The sequence below is a fragment of the Pleuronectes platessa genome, chromosome 6 (genome assembly GCF_947347685.1).
Source record: "Pleuronectes platessa chromosome 6, fPlePla1.1, whole genome shotgun sequence".
Taxonomy (NCBI): domain Eukaryota; kingdom Metazoa; phylum Chordata; class Actinopteri; order Pleuronectiformes; family Pleuronectidae; genus Pleuronectes; species Pleuronectes platessa.
The window spans coordinates 24609702-24633673 of NC_070631.1; the positions used below are offsets into that span (position 1 = coordinate 24609702).

General features: G+C 43.1%; 1 protein-coding gene across 2 annotated transcripts in view; it reads left to right on the top strand.

Moving 5' to 3' along the window:
- Positions 1 to 1183: 1183 nt before the first annotated feature.
- bcl2l1 (BCL2 like 1) overlaps positions 1184 to 23972 on the top strand; it is a 29363-nt gene continuing 6574 nt past the window's right edge. The window contains exons 1-2 of one of the 2 annotated variants that reach the window (XM_053424565.1): positions 1184 to 1429; positions 5977 to 6740. In XM_053424565.1, the coding sequence (XP_053280540.1) occupies positions 6186 to 6740 (555 nt within the window). In that variant the 5' untranslated portion in view covers positions 1184 to 1429; positions 5977 to 6185. Of the gene's footprint in view, positions 1430 to 3040; positions 3287 to 5976; positions 6741 to 23972 lie in introns of those variants that run through there. The other variant, XM_053424566.1, reaches the window with a different exon arrangement.

Consider the following 23972-nt stretch of genomic DNA (forward strand, 5'->3'; position numbering starts at 1 on the left):
CGAAACCTGGAGAACCACCACTAACATCACAAACAAACTGCTAACCTTTACAAACCACTGCCTAAGACACATCCTTGGAGTATTCTGGCCAAACACAATAGCAACATCAACCTGTGGAAATGCACAAAACAAGAAACAGTAGATATACACATGTTAAGGAGAAAATGGAGCTGGATTGGAGACACACTACGAAAAAACACAAACGGCCAAATAGAAAGAGAAATAATTCCTTGTCAGTTTGCTTTAACCACTGACATCACAGATTCCTTTGATTGAAGAGAAACAAGTGTTTTTGACCTGAACAGATCTGTTAGCCTGTCTGTAGTGATAGTGATTACAACTTTAATTCGATGTACATGAAATTGTCACTGTGTGGACCGTACTGCGTGATTAGTGGCGTGGTCCAGCACCACATGACAGACGCAGGAAGTGACGTGTTTATCCTTCCCGCGATGCACAAAACGCCCGCAACATGGAGCCGTTTCGCCCATGGTTTCGCCCGGTCCCTTTTCGCCCTCCTCGGCCGAATCATGTCCCGAGATCGCAAGTGCTCGGGCCCGCACAGTGCTGATTGCAGCCCTAGTTTTGTATTAATTTTCAACTTGTTCTCATAATTTTGATACAAATACATTTGTATGTTTTATGTCCCCGTGGAGCGCCTTGAATCTACCTCTGTGTATAAAAGGTAATTTATAAATAGAATAGCATTGACGCCAGGCCTCAGACTAATGTGTGTGTTGAACTCATGTATGTTATTTAGTTGTGAGATTTGGAAGTGTTTTTCCTCACTTAAGTTAAGTTATAATAAAGTAGATCGTAGAAGAAGTATAAAGAAGGTGCCCAGAGGGAGGCGCTACGCTCACAGCCGTATAGCGCACAGGATTTTGGGGTAACAAAGGTTACCATGGAGACCTCTCGCATCCTTTGTTTGGGGAGCTGAAGTGGGATGATGGCTGACAGCTGCAGGACACACACTGTCATGTTATTATTCCATAAAAAGTGAGTAGATAGAAAAAACATCGAGGGAAGTGTGGCACTCAACTCTTTCATATTTAATGTAAGAGTGAAGCCAGAGTCTCCGACAGCGCAAACTAGCGGACTTTCAGCTAGTTAGCGCGCACGCTAACTCCACTAGCCGGCTGGTTCTCGGTTCCAGTTCCAGTCTGCGGCTGACGTGTAAACACCCCTTTACTGTGAGGGGTTTGTTCTCCGTGAACGTGTTTCTGGCAGAGTCATGTCTCTCAGAGACTGAACCGAGTGAGTCGCACTGACACGGTGAAGTTACGTAGGGAACGTAGCTGTGGGCGGATCTGCGCTAGCCAGTAGCAGCTAGCCAGTCGGGACAGGCTAGCAATGACCGATGGGATTATTCCTGCCGGTGTCTGGATTCTCATCCGCCGGACATGATTTCATGGAGAGCACCATACAAGTAAGAGCTTCTGGTCCGTCTACGAATGTTTTTCACGGGGTGTATATGATGATTGGCGAAATCGTGTGGTTAGCACCGCTAGAGAGGGAGGGTTTCCTCTCCGGATTCAGCGAGAGGAAGGAGGTCGACTGATTAGGAAGAATGAGTAACCACAATCTTGCTTCCTGCTAGCCTCCAACGATTGATCGTTTTTACGATGTATAGTGCATTTTGTAATGGCAGTAAATAGTTCAGCTTCAGTAAACACACCTTTCTGTGTTTACAGCCTGCGAATGAACGACCGCACCACGACTCTGTGTTGGGTTAAATGACAGTGACAGCCATCTTCAGCAGCCAGCTCCAGTAACGTTAGCAGAGGGATCTGTGTGTGGAGCTTTACTGTAAAAATCCGTGGTGTGCCTCTGATTCGTTCTGTGCCACATTCCCTATCAAGCTCGATGAGAGGCTGGTGTCGCAACGTGTTTATTAATTTGAGGCGATACGTTTAAAGGTCTCAGCCCAGTGTTTATGAAAGGAGGATGGGGAAGGCTTGTGCTGCCTTCAGGGACTCCTACTGAGCCCGATCATTCGTGAGTACGTTCAGTTTGAGTGAATGTGCTTTTTATTGGAAATAGCAATGCTAAGTGTTCGGACCAGCAAAGCAATAACACAATAATAGCTCACATTTGGACAGAGGTGACTCATGCTGCATAGGAGACGTGCGCCAGTGAATACAATGAACAAAATTAGCTCTGTGACAGTGTACAGGGACGTGCAGCATTCTTAATTTCCGTCATGCAAAACTGAAAAAGCTTCAGGTAGCATTTAATAATGAGTCATTCAGAGCCACATGTTTGTGGCAATAGCAATAACCATGTACCTTTCATGCTCTGCTGAGGAATTTAGTGCATTCACGTTATGATCAGATTAACTGACTCATGAGGTTCTTTACAGAGACGAAACTCGGGTGACACAAAGTACTCGTTTTGTATTTGGAAGCACTGGAACAAAAGTCTGTATGTGTTTTAATCCCTGTGGATTTATACATTGTGGTGATGATATTTAGTGTTGAATATTGTAATTTATTTTATCGTTATACTGACATGGACCTACAAGTCTGAAATTCAGTTTAAAATAAGAGAATCAATCAAACGTCTTTATTTTATAAAGCTCCTCTCAAACAAATCAATTGCAGTTCAAAGTGCTTCGGAGGCGATTGACTTAATGTTTGATGAGTTAATGATTTATGAGTTCAGAGAATAATGCACTCATACTTTGTAAATGATTACAAAGTAAATGATAGTGAAACAAGATAAGATAAGATAAGATGATCCTCAGTAAAGCAATAGTATGGAAATATTAAAAATATCGATTGGATAGAAATAATTGTGAAATAACAGTGTCAGCAGAATATGAACAGGGAAACGGGTTGTACATTAGCCCTTGAATGGCAAAGACAGGATATAATATACTTAATCAGATTCTATAAGCAGGTGGGGTTGTCTCGTGTGTGTCGTAAAGCCCGAGCAAACGAGTCCTGTGGACACGGTCGTTATCTGGATATCCAGAAATCCCTGAAGGCGCCCTGTTACGTAACAGAGGAGGGCGGGGCGATGAGACGGGGGGCGTGGGAGTCAGACGTGCAAACACACACACTCTTTCACACAAATTGGCTGTTTCACATTCCTGGTTCTTGACAGCTTTCTTACAGACAGACAGACATAAAGAGAGAGACACACAGAGACAGAGAGAGAGAGAGACGGAAACACAGATAGACAGATAGATAGACAGACAGACAGACAGACAGAGAGACAGACAGATTTGGGACGTTTTGACAGAGGAGGACTTCGATCGAGGAGACTTGCCTCAGTACAGCTGGTAAGAGTCATGTTGTGTGGTGGTCGTACCTGATTCAGTCGTCTGTGGAGATTGTGAGCTGATGTTTTGGTGCGGGGATCTACGTCGACACGCGGGGCTGCGACACAACTAACGCAACCAGCGCAAACACACACGCAGATCAGTGTCGCATCGTTTTTCTAGAAAGTGCCAGTCCAGATTCCACCGCAGCGAACACGAGCTCAGCTACGCTACGCTCTTATGTTTGGTGTAATGCTTCAGTGGTTACAAATGTTGCGTTCAGGTGCTGCGTGTGGTCGCGACTCGCTGCTATTACTGTCGGGAGCTGCGTGGTGTTTACATCAGTGCTGGGCTAATAAAAAGCAGAGCCACGTGTTGGGAGCTGGGGACCATGTGGTCGTTGTAAACACTGCTGCCTTGTGGCCTTGTGAGTCTTTATCTGCCGTAAGAGCCCGTTCATGTTACTTCCTCGTCACATTTTGAAAGCGGATCGCCTCCTGAGGGTATATTTTGTGAGAGGGTGAAGTTTTAGGCGCTGGATTGAATTACAGGAGATGACTAGAGACCGAATCAGGCTTTCTTTGTGCGTGTTTATGAAGACTGGTGACATACTATATAATAACAGAAGCACCATTTGCATGGAAATCCCTTCAATCTGCCTCGCACACTAACTAACCACAACTTATCAGCTTAAATGTCAGTGTTGGTACAGGAAAGGTCAGGTTCCCACGTGATAACCAACAGGCAGTTCTGGGATCATCGGCAGGTCATGTTCCTCTCACATCTTTGTGTGGGACTGACTGTACACCTAAGATCGGTTAGGGACAGGGGATAGGGGAAGATCTTTGTCCCACTGCTGCTCTCTCCTGTTCTCTTTTGTTTCAGGGACGCACTTGAACTCAAATTTACTGGCTGAAGGATATGAACATGTGTTGAAGTAAAATGTACCATATGTTTTAGTTATCGAGTCAAGCTGGTGTCAAAGTTTGGAAAGTCGTTTTTTTGCAGGGAAAATTTGTTATTTTCCAGAGCCCAGAACCCAGTACTTATGATGATTTTATCACAATCACAACATCTTGGGAATATTATCTCTGTAACAGATTTATCACTTCTGTAAACATTCAGAAAACAGGGAAAAATGCCCTAAGCAATATCCCTAAGTGATGTCATCATATTTCCTTTGTGCCCGACCCACAGTTCAAACTCGTCACATCACAGATATCGGCAGCAAATGCTCTGAATATTGGGAATTAGATAATGTTTGGGATTTTTGTTAAAGAATTATATAAACCTTTTGGTGTTTATCTGAATCATGGTTTATTTTTTAATTGGTTAATCTTTCTGTTACAATAATTTTTAACCAATGGAAACATAACATTTATTTTACAGTCTATACATCCTTAATTAATACTATAATCAACTTTTGACCCTTTCATATAAGAGTGTTATTAAGGGTTAACCACGGGGTGTTACTACTAACACAAGAACCAAACCACTTAATTATTATGTGTTGTAAGATACACAATATATATATAATATAATATACCTTATGTACAGTATCTTATCTTTCTTTGATTTCTTTATCCTGTCATCAAATCAAGTCACTCTGCTCTCAGGTAAATGAAGACATTGTGGCAGCCAATATCTAGTCAGGTTAGAGTAATCCTATAATGAGGATGATTTATTGAAGTTTATGCTGTGTTCAAATGTTCATATAAAGCAGTGTAGTGTCAGACCACAATTAAACCCACATCGGAAGCAATGATGTGAAGCCAGATGGAAAATGTGTTTCAGTGCATTCAGACCAACCTGCGGCACAAATAACTGTCCCTTTCACACACCTTGTTCAGGGCGGGAATGTTGCACCTTCATTCTTCCATCGTTCAGCAGAGAGAGGATGTAGTCACTTTTAAAGAGAAGGCTCGCAAGGAAGGGCCGGATGGTTGCGATGATCATGCCTCAGATTCCAGAATGACAGTGTGTTATCTAAAACCACACACCGGGACTGCAATATGCCACTTTGTTTGTTTCACTGTAAACAAGCAGCACAATCAGAAGTCTTCTTAATGGTATTAAAGCAAATTTGGCATTAATTTGTCTTTAAAGGAGGTTCAGGAAAAGAAGGTTTTTGGATGCTGGATGTGTCCGAGAAAGGTCTGTTTTATATGGAAGCTCAAGATATGCGTAACTGGGACATGCACATCAGTGTGTGTGAGTGAGTGACAGTAAATGAGAGGCTGCAGCTGAGATAAACAGGGAGCCTAAAAGCTCAGATTGGAAGTCAAAGGTCACTGATTAGGAGATGGTGGTGGTCTGCATGGACCCTCAAGCCAGTCTGTCCCTCTGATCTCTCATCACCTAAGCCTCACCTCCCTCACACCATCCCTTCCTTTGTCTCCCATCCTCTCTCTCTATCTCTATCTCTCTCTCTCTCTCTCTCTCTCTCTCTCTCTCTCTCTCTCTCTCTCTCGCTCTCTCTCGCTCTTATATATTCTCTCTACTATTCTCTCATTAATATCATTGCCATCTGCTCCATATGTAACAGCCCAATTAGAGAAAAGAACTTTGACCCTACCTGTCCAAATTTAATTTGAAAGTCTCCAACCTTCCCTGCACACTTCCCCTTCCTCACACACACACATGCACGTAAAATCACTGCATGCTTTTAGGCTGTCCAGACTTTGACCTTTTATTTTTTTTTCTGTCTACAGGACCTGAGCTGATTTGTCAGCCTTGCGTAGAGTTGGTTTCACCCCTCAAGTGTCCTTTGGATATCAACGGTCCATGGTTGTCTGAACAGAGGATAACACAGTAAGAAAGCGTGGCACAGTGTGCGGTCAGTACAACACAGCAGGGCTCCACCGAGAGAAGAGCGGAGATCAACCAACAAGTGAAGAGGAAAAGCTCATTTGAACACAACATGTCTCAGAACAGAGAACTGGTGGTTTACTACATACAGTATAAACTCTCCCAGAGGAACTATCCTCTCAACCACATGGGACTCAATGAGCCTACAAACAGGACTGACAGAGGGGAGACAGGCTCACGTGAGGAGCAGCAAACAGCGACGCACGCCAACGGAACTTTAAATGGCATGAATCCCGGGACCCCTCCAGATTCCCCGCTGCGGCAGGAAAGGTTGCCATCAACGGCGGGTCTTGACGCAGTGAAAGAGGCCCTCCGAGACTCGACCAAAGAGTTTGAGCTGCGATATGCCCGCGCCTTCAGCGATCTGCACAACCAGCTGCACATCACGCCGGCCACAGCTTACCAAAGCTTTGAGAGCGTGATGGACGAGGTGTTCCGGGACGGCGTCAACTGGGGCCGCATCATAGGGCTTTTTGCATTCGGCGGGGCGCTAAGTGTAGAGTGTGTGGAGAAGGAGATGAGTCCGCTGGTGGGCAGGATCACAGAGTGGATGACAGTCTACCTGGACAACAACATCCAGCCCTGGATCCAGAGTCAAGGAGGATGGGTGAGTCTCACACACACAAAACATAATGTGTTGCCCCTTTTAAATCGGCACCCTTCATTACGTGCTTCAGTTATATTGGTGCAAGCTGAGGTCACCCGTATGGAAACAGTGGTCATGTGGAAATTAAGGAATGATCATTATGTTTTGCACGGATGCAAAAGGCTTTTGTTGACAAGATTGCACCAGCTCCGATTCTCTCTCACTGTTTGTTGATGTCATGTGCCTGTTGGTCAGCTGTGTTTCTGTCTCAACAGTGAGTTTGCATGGACTGACCTCCAATGACACTGTATCTTTGGCTGGTAAAAAAAATCCAGAGAATTTTCTTTCATCATACATGCAGTGACTTGGCTCGTGCAGATGGGCCCAGACCGACAGCATACCCACATTTAAACTGTATCAGCCTCAGAGAGATCGTTACATGGTACAGCGATGGGGTTGACTTTACGACCAGCAAGATTAGATGTTACACAACAGTAAAAAGTCCGAGCATGTGGTATCAAAAAGGATCTGTGATTAAAAAGAGTAAAAACATCATGTTTGTTTGTGTGCTCAGCAGCCGCTCTCAGCTGTTCCCTTATTGATCAGCAGCATGGAGCTCAATGAGCTGAATCGAAGTGGGAGCTTAACAGGCTACATCGGGGCTTTGTAGCTGTCTGCGGTCGGCCTGGGGATCGAAGTTCCCTCATCACAGGGTGGGATGAAGTCCAGGGCTTTTACAGATAGCCCTTTGTTTTACTCCACTCAGTTGATTGGCTCTGTGCTTTGCTTTTTTTTCTTCAGCTATCTGTCTATTCTCCCCTTTTTGTCCGATCACAGCTGTATGTATGAAAGCTCTGTTCTTTTTCTGGGGTCAGCTTGAAAGTGGGCTGTCCTGGTACCTGACAATCGTGTTTGTGTGTGTGTGTTTGCTAGTGAACCCTTCCAGGACAGTTAAGGTCAGCTCCATTCCTTTGTGCTGACCATTTGATGGCACGGGGGAGAGCAGGAGCGAGGGGAGGGGCTGTTTATAGTCTCCCCAGTGCTGTATAATGCCAGGTCGAAGGTTGATCCTATGGAAACTGACATACAATTGGCTGAACAGCAGACCTAGAACAAATCCAATTGGGCAGATCATGGCTTTGCTGTTGTTTGTACTGCCAACCTCAAATATTTTTTATTTTTGTACGGAAAGCCAGAGATAATACAGAGGAGGGAGTGTAGGCAGAATGACGATGTGGAAACAGGTGACAGGATAACACACTGATGTTATAGCATTTGTTTCAAAATGTACTTATTATTGCACTATTTATTTATTATCTACTCCTGATACTTCAGCAGCTGTTTGTATAGAAACAATAAGTACAAATCAGAGAATCGTTTAAGGTTAAAATATATCAGCCATGAAGAGGTTCATCTACAAGTTTAACCTCATGTCTCATCATGATCAGAAATAAATATTTTAACTGTTGTTAACAAAATATTTGTCATGTGCAGCAGATCTCACTCACACGTACACAAAAACATTGAAATACTGCTACAATACAGTTGCTGGGCTAACAACAGTTAACATTGTGTAGTTGCTTGCTGTTAGTGGCTCACATGTCAGTGTAACCCAGACTTGGAGAAGTGAATGACTTGATCAGGAATTGTTGAATGGATCAGCATGTACCAGTATCCTGTTATGTAGTTTCATTTCTCCCTCCAGTGAAAAAACTTTTCTTGAGCACATGATTTCACTTCCTTCCCCACTAATCTTTGTGTAATTCACTTTTATTCCCTCAATGATTCAGTCACCTGGTGCTGGGGAGAGAGAGCATGTGTCCCGTGTCAATTGTTCATAAGTCGCCACAGGGGTAGTCCCAGTGATGTGCACTACAGAGTGTGCACCGCAGAATCCATAGATATGAAGGTGGTTTACTGTTGGAGCCGCATCATTTTGGTCTGTCTTGTCGTTCTCATGCTTTCCCCTGTCTATGTCACATGTCTTCACGCTCTCGTTTTTTGTGGTTCGACTTTTCAAAGTCAGCCTACACTTTCCCTGAAACGCACCAGAGTCTCTCAGTAAACCCACAAGAGACTCTTTTTTTTTTTTCATTCTTTGTCTTTTCTTTCTCTTTCTTTCTCTTTCTTTCTTGCTTCCATCCCTCCCCTGATGCCTGCTCACAGGAATGAGGCACAGAGCCGTTGGCAGATGTTGGAACCTGAGTGTAGCTGTGAGGCAGGTGTGCCCTTAGTGCTAGCTGATGAAATAATAGTCTGCTCTAGCAGCAGCAAGGTCACTTTCTCCCTCTTTCTCCCAGAGATCACTCCCTCTCACCTACTTATAGTTTCTTCACACACACAATATTTACTCTCTGGAAGGGTTGTGAAAGAGAGGACGGTTTCTTTGAAGGTGATTCAATATCTGATAAAATATGATGTAAATGTATGATGTAAACCAATATTTTCAAACTCATCTTCAAGTAAATATTGTCGTTGTGTGCATAATTAGTTGCGCTCAGGGGTGTTTACCCAGAGTTTGGAATTTGCAATATTTGTTTAAGCTCCATAATATGGCACTTGAGAAGAGACTCTAACATCAAAGCACTACATTCACAAGTTGACATGTTAACAAAGAAGCAATTAATTTTCCAATATTACACACATTGAATATACAGCTCCAGAAATTATTTGACCAATTGATTGTAGCTTGACAAAATAATGACTAGTTTATTTATCATATATGACTTGGGCTGTTGGTTGAAAATGTCTCATATGAAAAATATATAAAATGTTCTGACATTTGATAAACCAAATTTTTGATAGATTTATCTTCTTGAGTCATCGTAACTAGAAATTACGACAAATCATAAGGGGTAACAAAAGGGGAAAAATTGGGGGAAATAATTCATGAATAAATTCTTAAGGTTATGAGAGTAAAGTTGTAATATTACGTTAATATGGTTGTAATATCATGAGTAAAAAAAAACTTGCAGTCAACCACTACCAAACATTTCTGTCTCCACTTCCTCCACGTCTGTGCTGCTCTTTCTCTGGAATAGACAGTTTCAACAAAAAAATTACTAAAGGGATTGTCATGATAATCTAATAATACGATAAACAAAAATTCCATTTTAGTGGCCCTAATACTCAGAATTGATTCTTGTAAGCCTCATTATTCCAACTCCATTTTCACGTTGGTTTCTAACACATAATCAAGAAAAATAGAAAAGGAAAGATAGAAACTTAAACCACACACCCTAACAAAGCCAATTCAATCTCATGTGTCAAAAATATTTCTGATAAAAGCAGTCAGTTTTTTTATCCTGTGTCAGAAAAGGCCCCTATAGCTGGACCTCAACCTTATCTGAGAAAATCTAAAACATGAGCATTAAATAAATGGGTATCAGGTGGCGGTCATGCTACTGACAAGCTGTTGTCCTTCACTAGTAACAGAGAACTTATATGTCCACGTAAAACACAAACACAGTGGAAATAGTCTGCGCAGGTGACATTGTTGAGGTGACAGTTGAGTATCGAGAAGTGAAAGGGTTTTTTTGCACAGCAGAACAAATCTTGCTGTCATAAAAACTGATAAAGCCTCGGCCTAAACGATTCTGCTGGAGGTTATTTTAGAGCCCCCACTGTCCGGGATGCTGAGATGTAGTATTTGATAGCGCGTGAGGTGAGATAAATATGCCCGGACAGATTCTCCCCTTCGCAGCCCATGGTTTTAGAAGAAGAGCCAGAGCAAAGCCATATATTGTCAGATAATAAACCTCCTTGGCAGAGGTAGAGACAGTGCCATCGACCTAATAATGCTGTTTCCAGCAGAGCAGGCGATGGTAGTGATTACTCAGTGGAGATTGTGCCGCCTCGGGGTGGGGGTGCAGGGTTATTACCAATTATAGATGAATAATATCTCGACCTGCTACTGAGGAAAACAATGTTTTTTCCCCTCTGACAGACTAATAAAGGTTTAACTCATTTAAACGAACCACGCTGCCACGGTCTGAGGAAGCTTGGCTGCAGCTGGATGTGTTTGTGTGTGTGTGTGTGGGGATGGGGGGGGGGGCTACCTACGCAGGGGAAAAGATGAGACCATTAGCCCAGTTGTTTTGCTTTGTGGCATCGATGGTCTCTGTAAGGTCAAAGAAAAGTTAACTACATGAAAAATGTCTTTGAGCAGTGAAAGTCTGCCTGGTTTCCTTGGCTACTTTTCCTTTTTTTCCCCTGTCACCACCGCTGCTTGTGGCTGTGCACGGTACATTGTTATGCCTCGTTCAGCACTAGCGCCTTTAATGATGGGTCTTGTGATACCATATATTTCTCTCACTGTCAAGAATGGGGAAATAAAACTGCAATATTGATAAGTGATCTTACTATGTGAGCGAAAGTCGGATATTCGTCTGCGCCACAAAGCTCCATTGTTTCCCAAAATGATTGAATACACATTGGTTAGCATCACTGATGCACTGCTAACGTGTTCCTTCTTAAACATGAAGATACAAACTACAGTGTGTGGTGCAACCTCTGAGCCACAGTGTTGTGAAGTCAGAATATATTCAAAGATGGTATCACATATTGTGTATTTTGGCTTTTTCAATACGAGTATTTAAAAATGGTCTAACATTCATGTATTTGTGTATATGTGTGGTTATAAATACGTGCAGACTGACAGTAGTGGGAAGTGAGTTAAAAGCACAGGCTGCAATTAAAGGCCTATGGAGAGTACCTCCATTGACTTGTTTTGACGAGGAAAGCACCTGAGCTTCCTTTGTGCCATTTTCCTCAGCAGACTTATTTACTCTTATTCTCTCTCTCTCTCTCTCTCTCTCTCTCTCTCTCTCTCTCTCTCTCTCTCTCTCTCTCTCTCTGTAATTAACATGCACATAGGATAGGCGGTTAGATCCACAGAGTCGTCTGTCAGACTGCCCTATCGAAGAAAAGCAGGAAACCTCACCCTTGGGACCGATCCAGTCCGCCTCCCCCCCCCCCACTCCCCGCCCCTCTCTCTCTCTCGTCACAACCCCCACTTTATCTTCCATACGTCTCTCCCTCCATCTCCTCTACGTGCATGCCTCCCCCCCTGCCACTAGTAGATTTTGTCCCATATTTTTCTGTCTGCCTCCCTCCTTCCTCTCCCCTGCTCTATTTATCATTTTGGAGCTCCTTTATTTTCCCACCTTGCCTGCCCTTCCTCCTTTTTCATCCCTTACCTAAATCCATCCCGACATCCATCCATCTCCAGTCTATACTACTACCCAGATTACAGTGGCCAAAATATTTTACAGGTCAAACACGCCACATTCCTCCTCAATCCCACTGTTAACCCTGTGTCCCAGTGCTCTAGTTCTTCTTCCAATGTTTGTCAGATTGTTTATCAAATAACGCACACACATTGCCCAGAACACGGCCGTCAGACGTATTGATTCCCTCATACTTGATCCCCTTACCCAAACTACTGCCACCATCCCTTCATATTTGCCTTCATCCCTCTTTTACTCCCCTCTCATCTCTCACCATCCCATCCTCCTCTACCCTTTATCACTGATGGCTCACGTGTGACTATTTAGGAGGGATGTTTTTTTTTTCATGGTAGCTCTCTGGCTCCGCGTTCAGGACAGTGGTGTTGCTAATTTCATCAAGCAAACTTTGATGAGCTGAATGTATTTTCATTAGTCGTCACACATATGGCACGGGTGGTGTTGTCTGGTGCGTTTTATTGTATAGAGGCTTGCTGCAGAGGGGAGGGGACAACAGCAAGTCGGACTGGTCATGTGACTACCTCAAACAAAGGATTTGTGGCCACACGCGCGCACACACACACACACACACATTTTGCTTTACTGGCTTTTTAGTTGTACTCAGGTGTGCCTTCGCTTTACAGGCAAAGTCATCTCTGGAAAGGACGCGACTTTGTCATTGTCTCATTCTTTAACTTGCAACACACATCAAATCCACACACAGACAATGCTCCCGCGTAGCCTTTTTTGCATTGGATCAATGGCGGGCACTTTTGTTTGGGTGCTGTCAATAAACGCCTCTGTGTGGTGGTCGGCTCTATGCAGATTGATCCCTGATTGTTCTCATCTGAATGTAGCTGCTCAACCATGGATGTGTCTATTGTTTTTGTTTGCATGTGTTTAGTTCATGCATTACTTTTTACAAGATCCGTGACATCAGATGTTCGTGTGTGTGCTTGTGTGTGTGTGTGTGTGTGTGTGTGTGCTTGTGTGTGTGCGTGTGTTTATACTCAGTGGTGTGTGTCAGAGCCACAGCTTGAAAATGGCAGCAAACAGATTGTACGATTCAGTTGCCTCCAGCTCGACGACAAGAACATCGTCCATGTTGGGTGACTGGTTTTGTTTACATGAGCATGTGTGCAGGTGTCCTACTTGTGCAGAGACTTTATGCCTTTACGGAGACGGACTAATATCTTGTACTATCTGCCTGATGCGAAAGCATGAGCGCACAATCAAACAGCGGATGTAGAGAGAGTCTTGTGAATTGTGTGACTAGGTGACTAGAGGGTTGTAGTGAATTCATAAAGAAGGAAAGCAAAGCAGAGGCTAATCACTGGCTGACCGTTCCACTGTCGTTACATATGTGATGTGATATGTGTTGGACGAAGTAAGGACACACGCAGAGAGGATGTGACGTCAAACAAACTGCGTGTGCTTCCATCTAAACACACAAACTGTCACAGATGTTTTATTGAACTATGTTTGTTGTGATGAGTTTCTGTTTACTCATGTATATTCTCTCTCTGTGTGTGAGAGAGAATTGTGTTTGACAGCAAAAATTGTTTGTATGTATACCTGTTGCTCGGTTTAGGCCGGTGGGTGGGTGTTAAAAAGGTTTTGTCAGTTGTCCAAGATGGTAACTTGTAGCCCTGAAACACACACACACAGCAGGGTGACATCAATACAGACTCACACTAATGACTACATGTGGAGCATTTACAATGCATCTGAATCTGGTCATCTGTGTGTTCGTGCTCTCATTAAGAGACAAATGCTGGTGATGCAGCGAGACGTCTGTATGTTCCATATCCAGGCGCTGTTTATATATACAGCACAGATATCCAGCTGTGTAATAGATGCATGTGTGTTCTGCCCACTATAGAGTGTGGAGCAATTAGAGCGGCTTTGCCTTACCATGCCTCCCTGGATATGTCTGGCAGAGCATGGAAGCAGAGGATGGAGAAGACAAACGCTGAGAGGGGCAGATGCAGATGGCATGTAGGCAGACCGAGAGGAAGACGAGGCCGGTGACTCAGCTAGTTGAAGATGCAGAATGCGGGTCAGGGAGTTACACTGCATGTACAGTGTGGTGCATCTTTCTATATGTGCAGCTTCCATGTTGCATGAGCACAACAGCTGCAGGTTTGTAGAGCAGTGTGTAGACAGTGTGTTTGGTTGCCTGCATGCTGCTCCACTTCTCTTAGGCTTACTGTTGAAATCAGGTCACAAGCGAGTCCCCCCCCCCCCCTCCTTCCATCTTCCTCTTCATTCTCCCGTCTTCCTCTGTCTACTTGCCCCCTCATTTTTTACCCCACTGCTCCAGCTCACATGCCTGTGCTTCCTCCTGTGTCAGATTCTTTTTTTTTCATTTTCTCCACCTTCTGTCTTCACGCAGCCGAGTGCATCCTTCTCCTCACTGATTGCGTTTCATTCCTCTTCATGCTTCCCTGTAACGCTTCCTTGCTCTCTCCTTTCTGTTTCTCTCTCTATGCTCATATCTGTGATCAGATTATGAGCCATATCATGGGATTAGTGAGTCTCATGGCATGTATTAAAGTGGGAAAGCTGAGGGATGGATCGAGAGGCTTGATGAGTATTTCATGGTAATGCGGCACCCAATCTCATATAGCACAAGGGCTAAATGATGATAAAGAGCATCAAGGCCGTCATCGTTAAATTCATATGTGCTTGTTTGAATGGCCATGGGGGTAAAGTAATAAAGACAAAGGATATCTTCAGCATCTGCAATAAGAGAGAGGGGATATTAGAAAGATAGAATAGAAACGGACTGGTGCACGGCCCATAGCTATGTATCTGCTGCTGAAGTGAGTTTCTTTCATGTCTTCAGACTTTGTGAAAATGTACAGTATGCAACAGGAAGTCTAGTTTCAAGTTTCATTCTGTCTATGAGCCTCTGCGCTGCCTCTTGCTCCTCTCTCCATATACTTTACTCCTCATCGGTTTCCCTCTTTCCAGTTTCTACGCATTTTCATCAGCTTTTAAGTTTGCAGCCTGTTACGCCCTTTGTTCCTTTTGATCTGGTTTCCTCTTATTTATCTTTTTTATTCTGTTCTACTCCCGGCTCGTCTTTGTGTCTTTCATTCTGTCCCTGTCTGTCTGTTGCTCTCTCCTCTAGACAGATGGCAGGTCTAAGGGTCATAGTGAGGTGTCTGGGTCGGGTGATGGCCGACAGGGTGGAGCCTTCCTGATGAGGACATCCAGTCAGAGAGAAACCCTGTTCCTCATTTTTTGTCTTCACTGTCTCCACTTTCCTGAACATGTACTCCCTCTGTCAGACACACACACACACACACACACACACACACACACACACACACACACACACACACACACACACACACACACACACACACACACACACACACACACACACACACAGTTCTGAGTCCTTGGCCTTCCTGCTGTGTCTCAGTGTTGTATACATAAGTATCTGCACGTGTGTGTGTGTGTGTCCGTGGGTGTTTGCTGACAGAATTGGGTTTTGTGGAGAGAAACCACCCCCGAGTGGGGCAGGGAACAGATTGGAGTCTGAGCCTCCATGTCCTGACTCATTAATCTCCTCTTTAATTCATGGCCTCACCGCCGGCACACAGACGCACACATACTGTACACACACATAGATGGATACACACTTTCAAAGAGCTTTGAGGTCCAAAAAAAGAAGAACACGCTGATTCTGGCACAAACACTGTCAAGTGTCAGATTTAATGATTTAATTTCCTCATGTTTTAGCTTCCTGCTTGGAAATGATCCATCACACCTCAAACCAGGCCTGTCGTCCAACTGCAGCACTCTTTCATTGCCAACATGAATCTCAGAATTTGTGGGGCAGTGATCGAGCCATTGATATGACTGATGAGCTACAACCTATCGTGTTGGATACAGTGGAAAAACCTGGACTAGTTAGAGCAGTTTTTGAAGGTCCCACTTTCTGGCTAAACTCCAGGTTTCCATGAGGGTCACGCAGAAGAAAACTTAACACGTTATTATCACAACAGTTTCTGTCAATCTTTCCTACTTGACCTTAAGCTTGTTTTAAAGCTGTGACAGTTTGGTGCTTGTGTGCAGTGCTGCCTGTCAGCTTGTCACTTAATATGCCAAGTTTTCCAAGCAGTGCATCAGAAAAATAAGTAGAGAGTGGGAGAACTGTTCCTTTTATATGAAACATGCACATTTTAAGCATGGCGATTCAAGTGGATGCTCTCTTCACCAGGGATGAGCAAGCACATTGTGTGTGTTTTTCATATTTTCCTCTAACAGTGTTTGTTTCTTCGGTGTGACTGTGCTTTGCAGTCTGTGTTTTTGGATTGTGTATTCCCCATTTTACTATTATCCACCACCTGCTCTTGTCCCTTGCAAACTGAGTTTTTCCTTTTGCTACTCAAAGGGCATGAGGTAAATGCCTGAGTTGTAAGATCTGACTGTTCTACCAGCCTCTCGGCTCAGAGCTCAGCTCTACAGTAATTCCTTCCCGTCTTTTTCACACTGGATCTTTGTTAGTCGAACTGATGTCCTTGCTCCTGAAAATGCCTTGAGAATTGTGAAAAGCATTTAAAGGAAGCTGAAGGCCTTGAGGAGGAGCAGGTGGAGATGGTACTTGTGGAGATAATGGGGACATTGACAAGGAAGGAGGAGCAGACCCTCACATTGTTGTTTGTTTTTCTGACTAGACATCGATTTGTTGACGTAAGCATAAAACGGATCAAAATCAAAACCACTAGAATAATACAACTGCAGCGGTTATAATAAATATAGAACCTAGCATTTCAACTTTCCTGGTAAATCCTCTAAAGCTTAGACACTTTTCCTGTGCGAGCTTCACATTTCTTCCGAGATGATTTTAGGACATTCAGAGACGCTGAATGCTGAGGTCACTCCAGCGTTGTCTTGACTGTATGCTTTTGTTCATAAAAGATCATCATGCTGTTTCTAAATAGAACTCGTGGAGATCATGGTCATGATGTGGAAATCCCCTAAAGGCTGTGCTTGGTGCTCAGGTGGTGAAGTTGTGGGAACATTGCTGCCAGGTGATGGCAACCTGGCGCTTCAAGAAAATTCAGAGGTCCAACATGCACTACTGCTCAAAAGTTTGGGGTCACGTAGAAATTTTCGTATTTTTCAGAAGAAGAAAAGCACTTTTTTCTCCAATGAAAATAACATTAAATGAATCAGAAATACACTCTTTACAGTGTTAATGTGGTAAATGACTATTTTAGGTGGAAAAGTCAGTTTTTTTAATGAAATATCTACATAGGTGTATAGAGGCCCATTTCCAGCAACTATCACTCCAGTGTTCTAATGGTAAATTCTGTTTCCTAATCGCCTTAGAAGATTAATGGATGATTAGAAAACCCTTGAAAACCCTTGTGCAGTTATTTTAGCTCAAATGAAAACTATTTAGCTCTAGAGAGAAGCTATAAAACTGGGCTTCCTTTGAGCTAATTGAGTAACTGGAGCATCATATTTGTGGGTTCGATTATACTCTCAAAATGGCCAGAAAATGAGAACTTTCATGTGAAACTCGCCAGTATATTCTTGTTCTTAGAAATGAAGGCTATTCCATGCCAGAAATTGCGAAGAAACTAAACATTTTCTACAACGGTGTGTACTATTCCCTTCAGAGAACAGCACAAACGGTCTATAACCAGAGTAGAAAGAGAAGTGGGAGGCCCCGGTGCACAACTCAGTAAGAACCCAAGTATATTAGAGTCTCTAGTTTGAGAAATAGATGCCTCACAAGTCCTCAACTGTCAGCTTCTTTAAATGGTACCCGCAAAACGCCAGTGTCAACGTCTACAGTGAAGAGGAGACTCCAGGATGCTAGTCTTCTAGGCAGAGTGGCAAAGAAAAAGCCATATCTGAGACTGGCCAATAAACAGAAAAGATTGATATGGGCAAAAGAACACAGACATTGGATAGAGGAAGATTGGAAAAAAGTGTTATCGATAGACGAATCAAGGTTTGAGGTGTTTGGATCAAACATAAGAACATTTGTGAGACGTACAACAGGTGAAAAGATTCTGGAAGAGGGCCTGACGCCATCTTTCAAGCATGGTGGAGGTAATGTGATGGTCTGGGGCTGCTCTGGTGCTGGTAGAGTGGGAGATTTGTACAAGGTAAAAGGGATTTTAAATAAGGAAGGCTATCACTCCATTTTGCAACACCATGCCATACAATGGCGACTGCGCTTGATTGGAGCCAATTTCCACCACTGGCCACATAACTTGACTAGACACAATTTTTGCAGAGGCTTTTATTTAAGCACTGTGAAATGTGGGAACTTGTATACACAGGTGTGTGTTTTTCTGAATCATGTCCAGTCTGCTGGTTTTTGCCACAGATGGTCTCCCATCAGGTACCCACAATATATCAGGAATAATCAAAGTAAACAGGATGCAACTTCTCTCAGGTTGAAATCAGCACAAGGTGCCTAATAAATGCTGTTTGTAAATGTAAATAAGATACAAATTGTAATGTATAATGTGATTGTTCGTGTTTGATTGGATTTATCATCTCAAATTAGAGAATATTGAGTTTCATTCTGCGTGATAGTTTCACAGTTAATCTTTTGTTTGTGATCTTGCAGAGTCACTGACATGATCTTATGATCTGGCCACGACAATGTAAGGTAGAGATCATGGCACACAGCATTGTTTAATATCGTGTTGTTTCACCCGCCAGGACATCATGTCACCTCTGTGTGTTGCTCTGCAGAAACATTCAACAGTGAAATTACTCAATTCAGAAAAAATTCAGCATGTCTTGTGTTCCACACTGTGCTCTGTGCTCAGGGACACTGAATTCTGTGTGTGCACATCCTGAGTGTTGCAACTTTCAGGAAGTGTTACTGATCTATAGCCAGGACTGATGACATTTTTGAATGACGCAGCTCTTTCTCCTTGTGACATTCAGGGACCAGCAGGCTTTGGGTCACTGGCTACTACTTGCGTTCTCATTTCCTACCTAGCCCCAAGTGTTCAGATTGTTTCGTTCCTCACCTGTTTCCTTTTTGGTTTTCCCCATAATCAAATGTTGTAAATCGGTCAAATCAAGACATCCGTTACAGGGGGTTGAAAAGGAAATCTTTTAAACCACTCCTCTTAAAGACAGCCCACTCAAAAAGGCTGGATTAGAGTTGATGTGTTGTCTAAGGAGATGTGTCCCCAGGCTGCGGCTAGCGGGAATGACTGCCTTAGATTTAGTCTTTAGGAGAAATGAAACAAAACAATAAACCCTCCCTCTACTTATGTTCTCGCTTGTCTGTTCGTTGTAGGCGAGGCTTTTATCACATAGATACACAGATACAACCTTCATTACACATGTATAGGGAATTCAATACATGCTTATGAAGTGTTGTTTGTACTTCAAATCATAGGAACAGTGTCACATGGTTAAGTTTGGTATCAACAACAGTTTTTGAATTCTAACCCATTTGAAAATATGTTGGACTCTGTATGATTAAAAGTCTTAGGGGCCAGAGTAAAAAAAACTAAAATATTCGAAAAAGGCACAAGAAAGCCCTATTTTTTTTATAATGTATTGCCACAATGCCTGGTTCCTCATAGAGCATTACCTCCTATAGTCACGGTACTGTCTGCTTTACCTTGTGAGCGCATTTGTCTCCTTTCCCTGGAAGAAACTGGTTGAAAGCTGGTTGATCTAGATTGTATTTGTCAAGTCATTGCTACAAAGAGGGAGTGTTGCATGCAACACACACACTTACACACGCACTCACGATCACATTTAACGCATGAAGGCCTTTTGAGTGAGTGAGTGTGTTTGTGTGTCTGTCCAGTCCTTTGTCAGCTTTTTGTCAGAAAATAGAACTTTCTGTTTACTTCTACTGACTTCTCTGGATTCTCTTCTGCTTGGTAACTATAGTGACCTCCCCGGTGTCAGTTCTGTTTCATCACAGCCACCAAGTCAGCTTTTTTCGTCCAGTTTCGAGCAGTTGCTTGAGGCCGGTGTGGCTGAACGTCACACATTCTGCAGGTTGCTAGAAAGCGTTCTTCAGCAGTTGAAAGGGTTAGGGTTGTCTCAATCAGATGTTTCACACAGCCACAGAGGGACTCTTACATCAACATTCACTACAAATGTCTTCACATAAATGAACAAATCAATAATTCTCATCTGATGTATTTCACAGAGATATCTTTAGTGAAGCCCCATGATTTTTGTTTATATAATATTTAAATTGCAAAGTAACAGTGCTTAACACAGGCAAAACTAAAGCTTGAGCTACTAGAAAAGTGTAAGTAGTGTAAGGTTTGATAAACTTTTACACAGTTACACAAGATCTTAGAAAACACACCCTTTATTCACAGGGAATTCATGACTAATGTACATCACATAGATACAACAGGAGCTCAGAGTGTGGGTGTGTTTAAGATAAAACAGAACTTTCCGATTATGTAAGTGGTGCAACCTGATTGTTTCCCATTTTAAAACTCCTGTAGTCTGAGCATTTATAATATCTGTCAATAATTTTGTTTATTTGAGAGGGTGATAAACACACCGCTTACATGGCCCGCTCACAAGCTCTCATCCTGACCTTAGCCCTCATAGGCCAGTCTCACCACTTGGCAGCCATCTTTGCAACGCCCCGAAGCATTAATTTAGAGCCAACGAGACCAGGCCCAATCCAAATAAATGGGAAGTCTCAACTACACTTTCAATGGTCACTCGCACATTCAAATTACATGAATAGGATCAACAGTCAGGTCTCCACTTCTTAAAAAGTTGGGTAACCCCAACCAATCACTTGCTATGTTTTGCAGTTCAACAGATGATTGGCTGTTTTAAGGGAGGTCCGAGATATGCGTCATCTTTGACATTTAATAGGGTTATCTCCTGCCTAATAACATCTCTGCCTTGACATAATGATTGCACATATCATTGCTTATATTAACACTATATTTTTTTAATGTGTCCCCAAGGTATTGAATTTCAATCTGTCTTCAGCTCCATTTTGCCTAAAAGGGTGTGTGTGTGTGTGTGTGTGTGTGTGTGTGTGTGTGTGTGTGTGTGTGTGTGTGTGTGTGTGTGTGTGTGTGTGTGTGTGTGTGTGTGTGTGTGTGTGTGTGTGTGTGTGTGTGTGTGTGTGTGTGTGTGTGTGTGTGTGTGTGTGTGTGTTCAATGGGTTTCAACATCAGGGGATTTGAGTGTTGCTGCTTATTATGGTGCAACACTGGAGCAACCGACAAGTCAGAGCTGATGAATGGGAAGCTACTGCTAATGATCGTTAAAATGCTCCTTTCTCCACATGTATCACCGGGCCATTTGTCAGCAACAGAAACGGACCTACCGGCCCTAACTCACATCACACACGCTAATCAGCTGCTTTCTGGTAGCCCTGGCAACCAACTGCACAATCTCCTTCCCTTTGCCCCTTCACGTTTTCACTTCCTGTCTCTCTCTCTCTCATACCAAACCTCTCGCTTTCATGAGCTAAACCCTCTCATCCTTTCCCCCCCTGGCTAACAAGGAAAGAGAAAGTTAAAGGCAAAGGTGAGAAACCGAGACGAGGCCTGAAAGCACTCGGTAGGCCGCTGCCTAGTACCTGATTTCCTCTGGGAACTTAGCAGAGATAAAGAAATAAAGGCGTGACCGTGTGAAAGAGAAAGGAAGAGAGCAGATAAAGACGGGGTTTACCTGCCAGGTGGGACAAGGGGAGACAGAGCATATCAAACCAACAGTGCAGCCTTGACATGTGCAAACTGAGCTGACTGGTAATAAAGCAGGGCCCTTCACTCTTTCTGTTAGAAGCATATCAAGTAAAATGAAGGTCTTTTATATATTGTCTGATTCCCAATCGGTTAAAAAGTAGAGTTTAAAGGCAGATAGGTAACAACCATTTTTTTAATTCATACTTTTAGGTACAGCAGCATACAACTCAAATCAAATTTGCATAGCCCATTTTCACAAATCACTATTTGCTCTATAGGGCCTAACCATCTGTCGCATCCTCTCCCCTTAACCCTCGACTGGAGTGAGGAAAAAGTAAAAACCTCAGAGAGTGAGGGAGCCAATAAAAGTCAAAATACGTCAAAAGCACTGGACACTTGAGGATGAGTCTACTCGCAGTCAGATCTACTGTGAAACCTAAAACCTACTTTTGGCAGCATCTGAAGTGGGGGGCATTTACATCCCTTGACCACATTATCAATACACACTGCCTCATGGTACCCACTCCATAGTAACATGTCTTGACATGTCTGTTTATAAGGTGCCAGTCATCAGTGCCTCTGCTCTCTGCACACACATTCCTCACATTGTTCTAAGATTTCACATCCAGGGATAGGCAGAAGAAACACTTAACGGGCCGCAATAAAACACTGACTCATATCACTTAATTTAGTGTAATCACACAACGTCATTATTTACTTCAGAACCATTTATCAATCTCTTGTGTGTGATTCCACCTGCTTTACTTCATTGCACATTGTTCATGATGCTTAACATCAACTTTCCTCCAGTGCACTTTTCAGCCTCATGTTACACACACGCTGTGTCTCCTTGACTCATGTTTATTTGTCCATGTTGTCACCGGTGTCATAGCAAGTTATATCAATAGTAATTTTTCAAACTGGGCACATCTGCATCAAGGCCAGTTGGGATTAGATAGTGAAGCCGAAGACAAATATTGTGCAGCTACCTCTCGTACAGACAGTAGAGAGTCTGATTCCTCCCCATCATTAACAAGGCCTTGGTAGAGAGGGTCGCTATGTGAGGCCAAACTGCTCCACCTTGGCAGAGTCACGTCTGAGAGGCAGCTAGGCATCCGACAAAGCTTCAAACCAGCTCCTGTGTTGCACCAAGTCATATATTTACAAATTCTTCAGATGCTGCTCTTCAACACTGAGTTAACACACACGTGTGGAAGCTTCTCAGGGATGTTGCTCCTTGAATTTGTCAGGTGCTTAGTTTACATACGACGTGTGCGCATGTGTTTATTTAGACTGAAGACATGAATATGAAGAGCTACTGTGACAAGTTTGCCTCTGTGTTAGAGACCTTGACAATATACTGATCAGGAGGAACAAATGAGAGAGTAAATTAAAAAGAAGTAGTATAGTAGTTTGATTTATGATCAACTCGGTTGGAGATATTTCAGTCACATCCCAACGAGGGCTGAATGATAAGCAAAAAGGAACTAGAATGACACTAGAATGAAGAGCGCAGACCCTCTTCCAGGGCACAACAATCCCCTTATGAAACCAAATTTAGATTCACTAAATCCAGATTTTTATTTAGATCTGCACCAAAGGCTCCTAAATATTTTTAATCTGGCGTATTATTAAATAAAAAAATAGATAATTTACCCCAAAGCAGTTACATTAATGTAGTTGCATTTAAAGTGACCAACAAGTACCAATGCCAGGATAGAAGATGTGGAGCAGGGGCAGTGCTACAATGTGTCTGTGTTAAAAAAATCACATGATCTCCGCAGCAGAGTTAATATGTCACTTCTTGCCTCTGCCTGCTGCACCTCTTGCCTGAATAATGCGTAGATCAGTTGCTGTTGTGAACGAGATTGTGCAGAGAAGCTCCTGCTGCATTGTGCATGTGTGAAAGTCAGACTGCGGGTAAAATCCGCAGCCAATTGACCGGATTTTAACCGCAAGTCATGTCTGAAAACAGCTATAGTTTGAGTTTGTTTGTGTGAGGTCAGGAGCAGGTCATCACCTTGCCATCTTCCCTTTTATCTTCCCCAACACATTCACACCCTGCATGTTCTTCAAAACTTAAACCACAGAGCTAAAGATTAGCTTCCTCAGAACCTCTGCTCAGAATCATATTTCTACACACACACACACACACACACCCACACACACACACACACGTCAGCCCCTCTCATACATGTAATATGGTATGAGTAGTCAGCTGAGCATCCAGAGAGCAGATAGGATCATTGTTTAGGTTTGAATCTGTATTTGAACTGGTCTACTGGTAACGATAAAGGTCATGGTGACGATGATGATGATGTCATGCATCAGGCAGCAAGAGA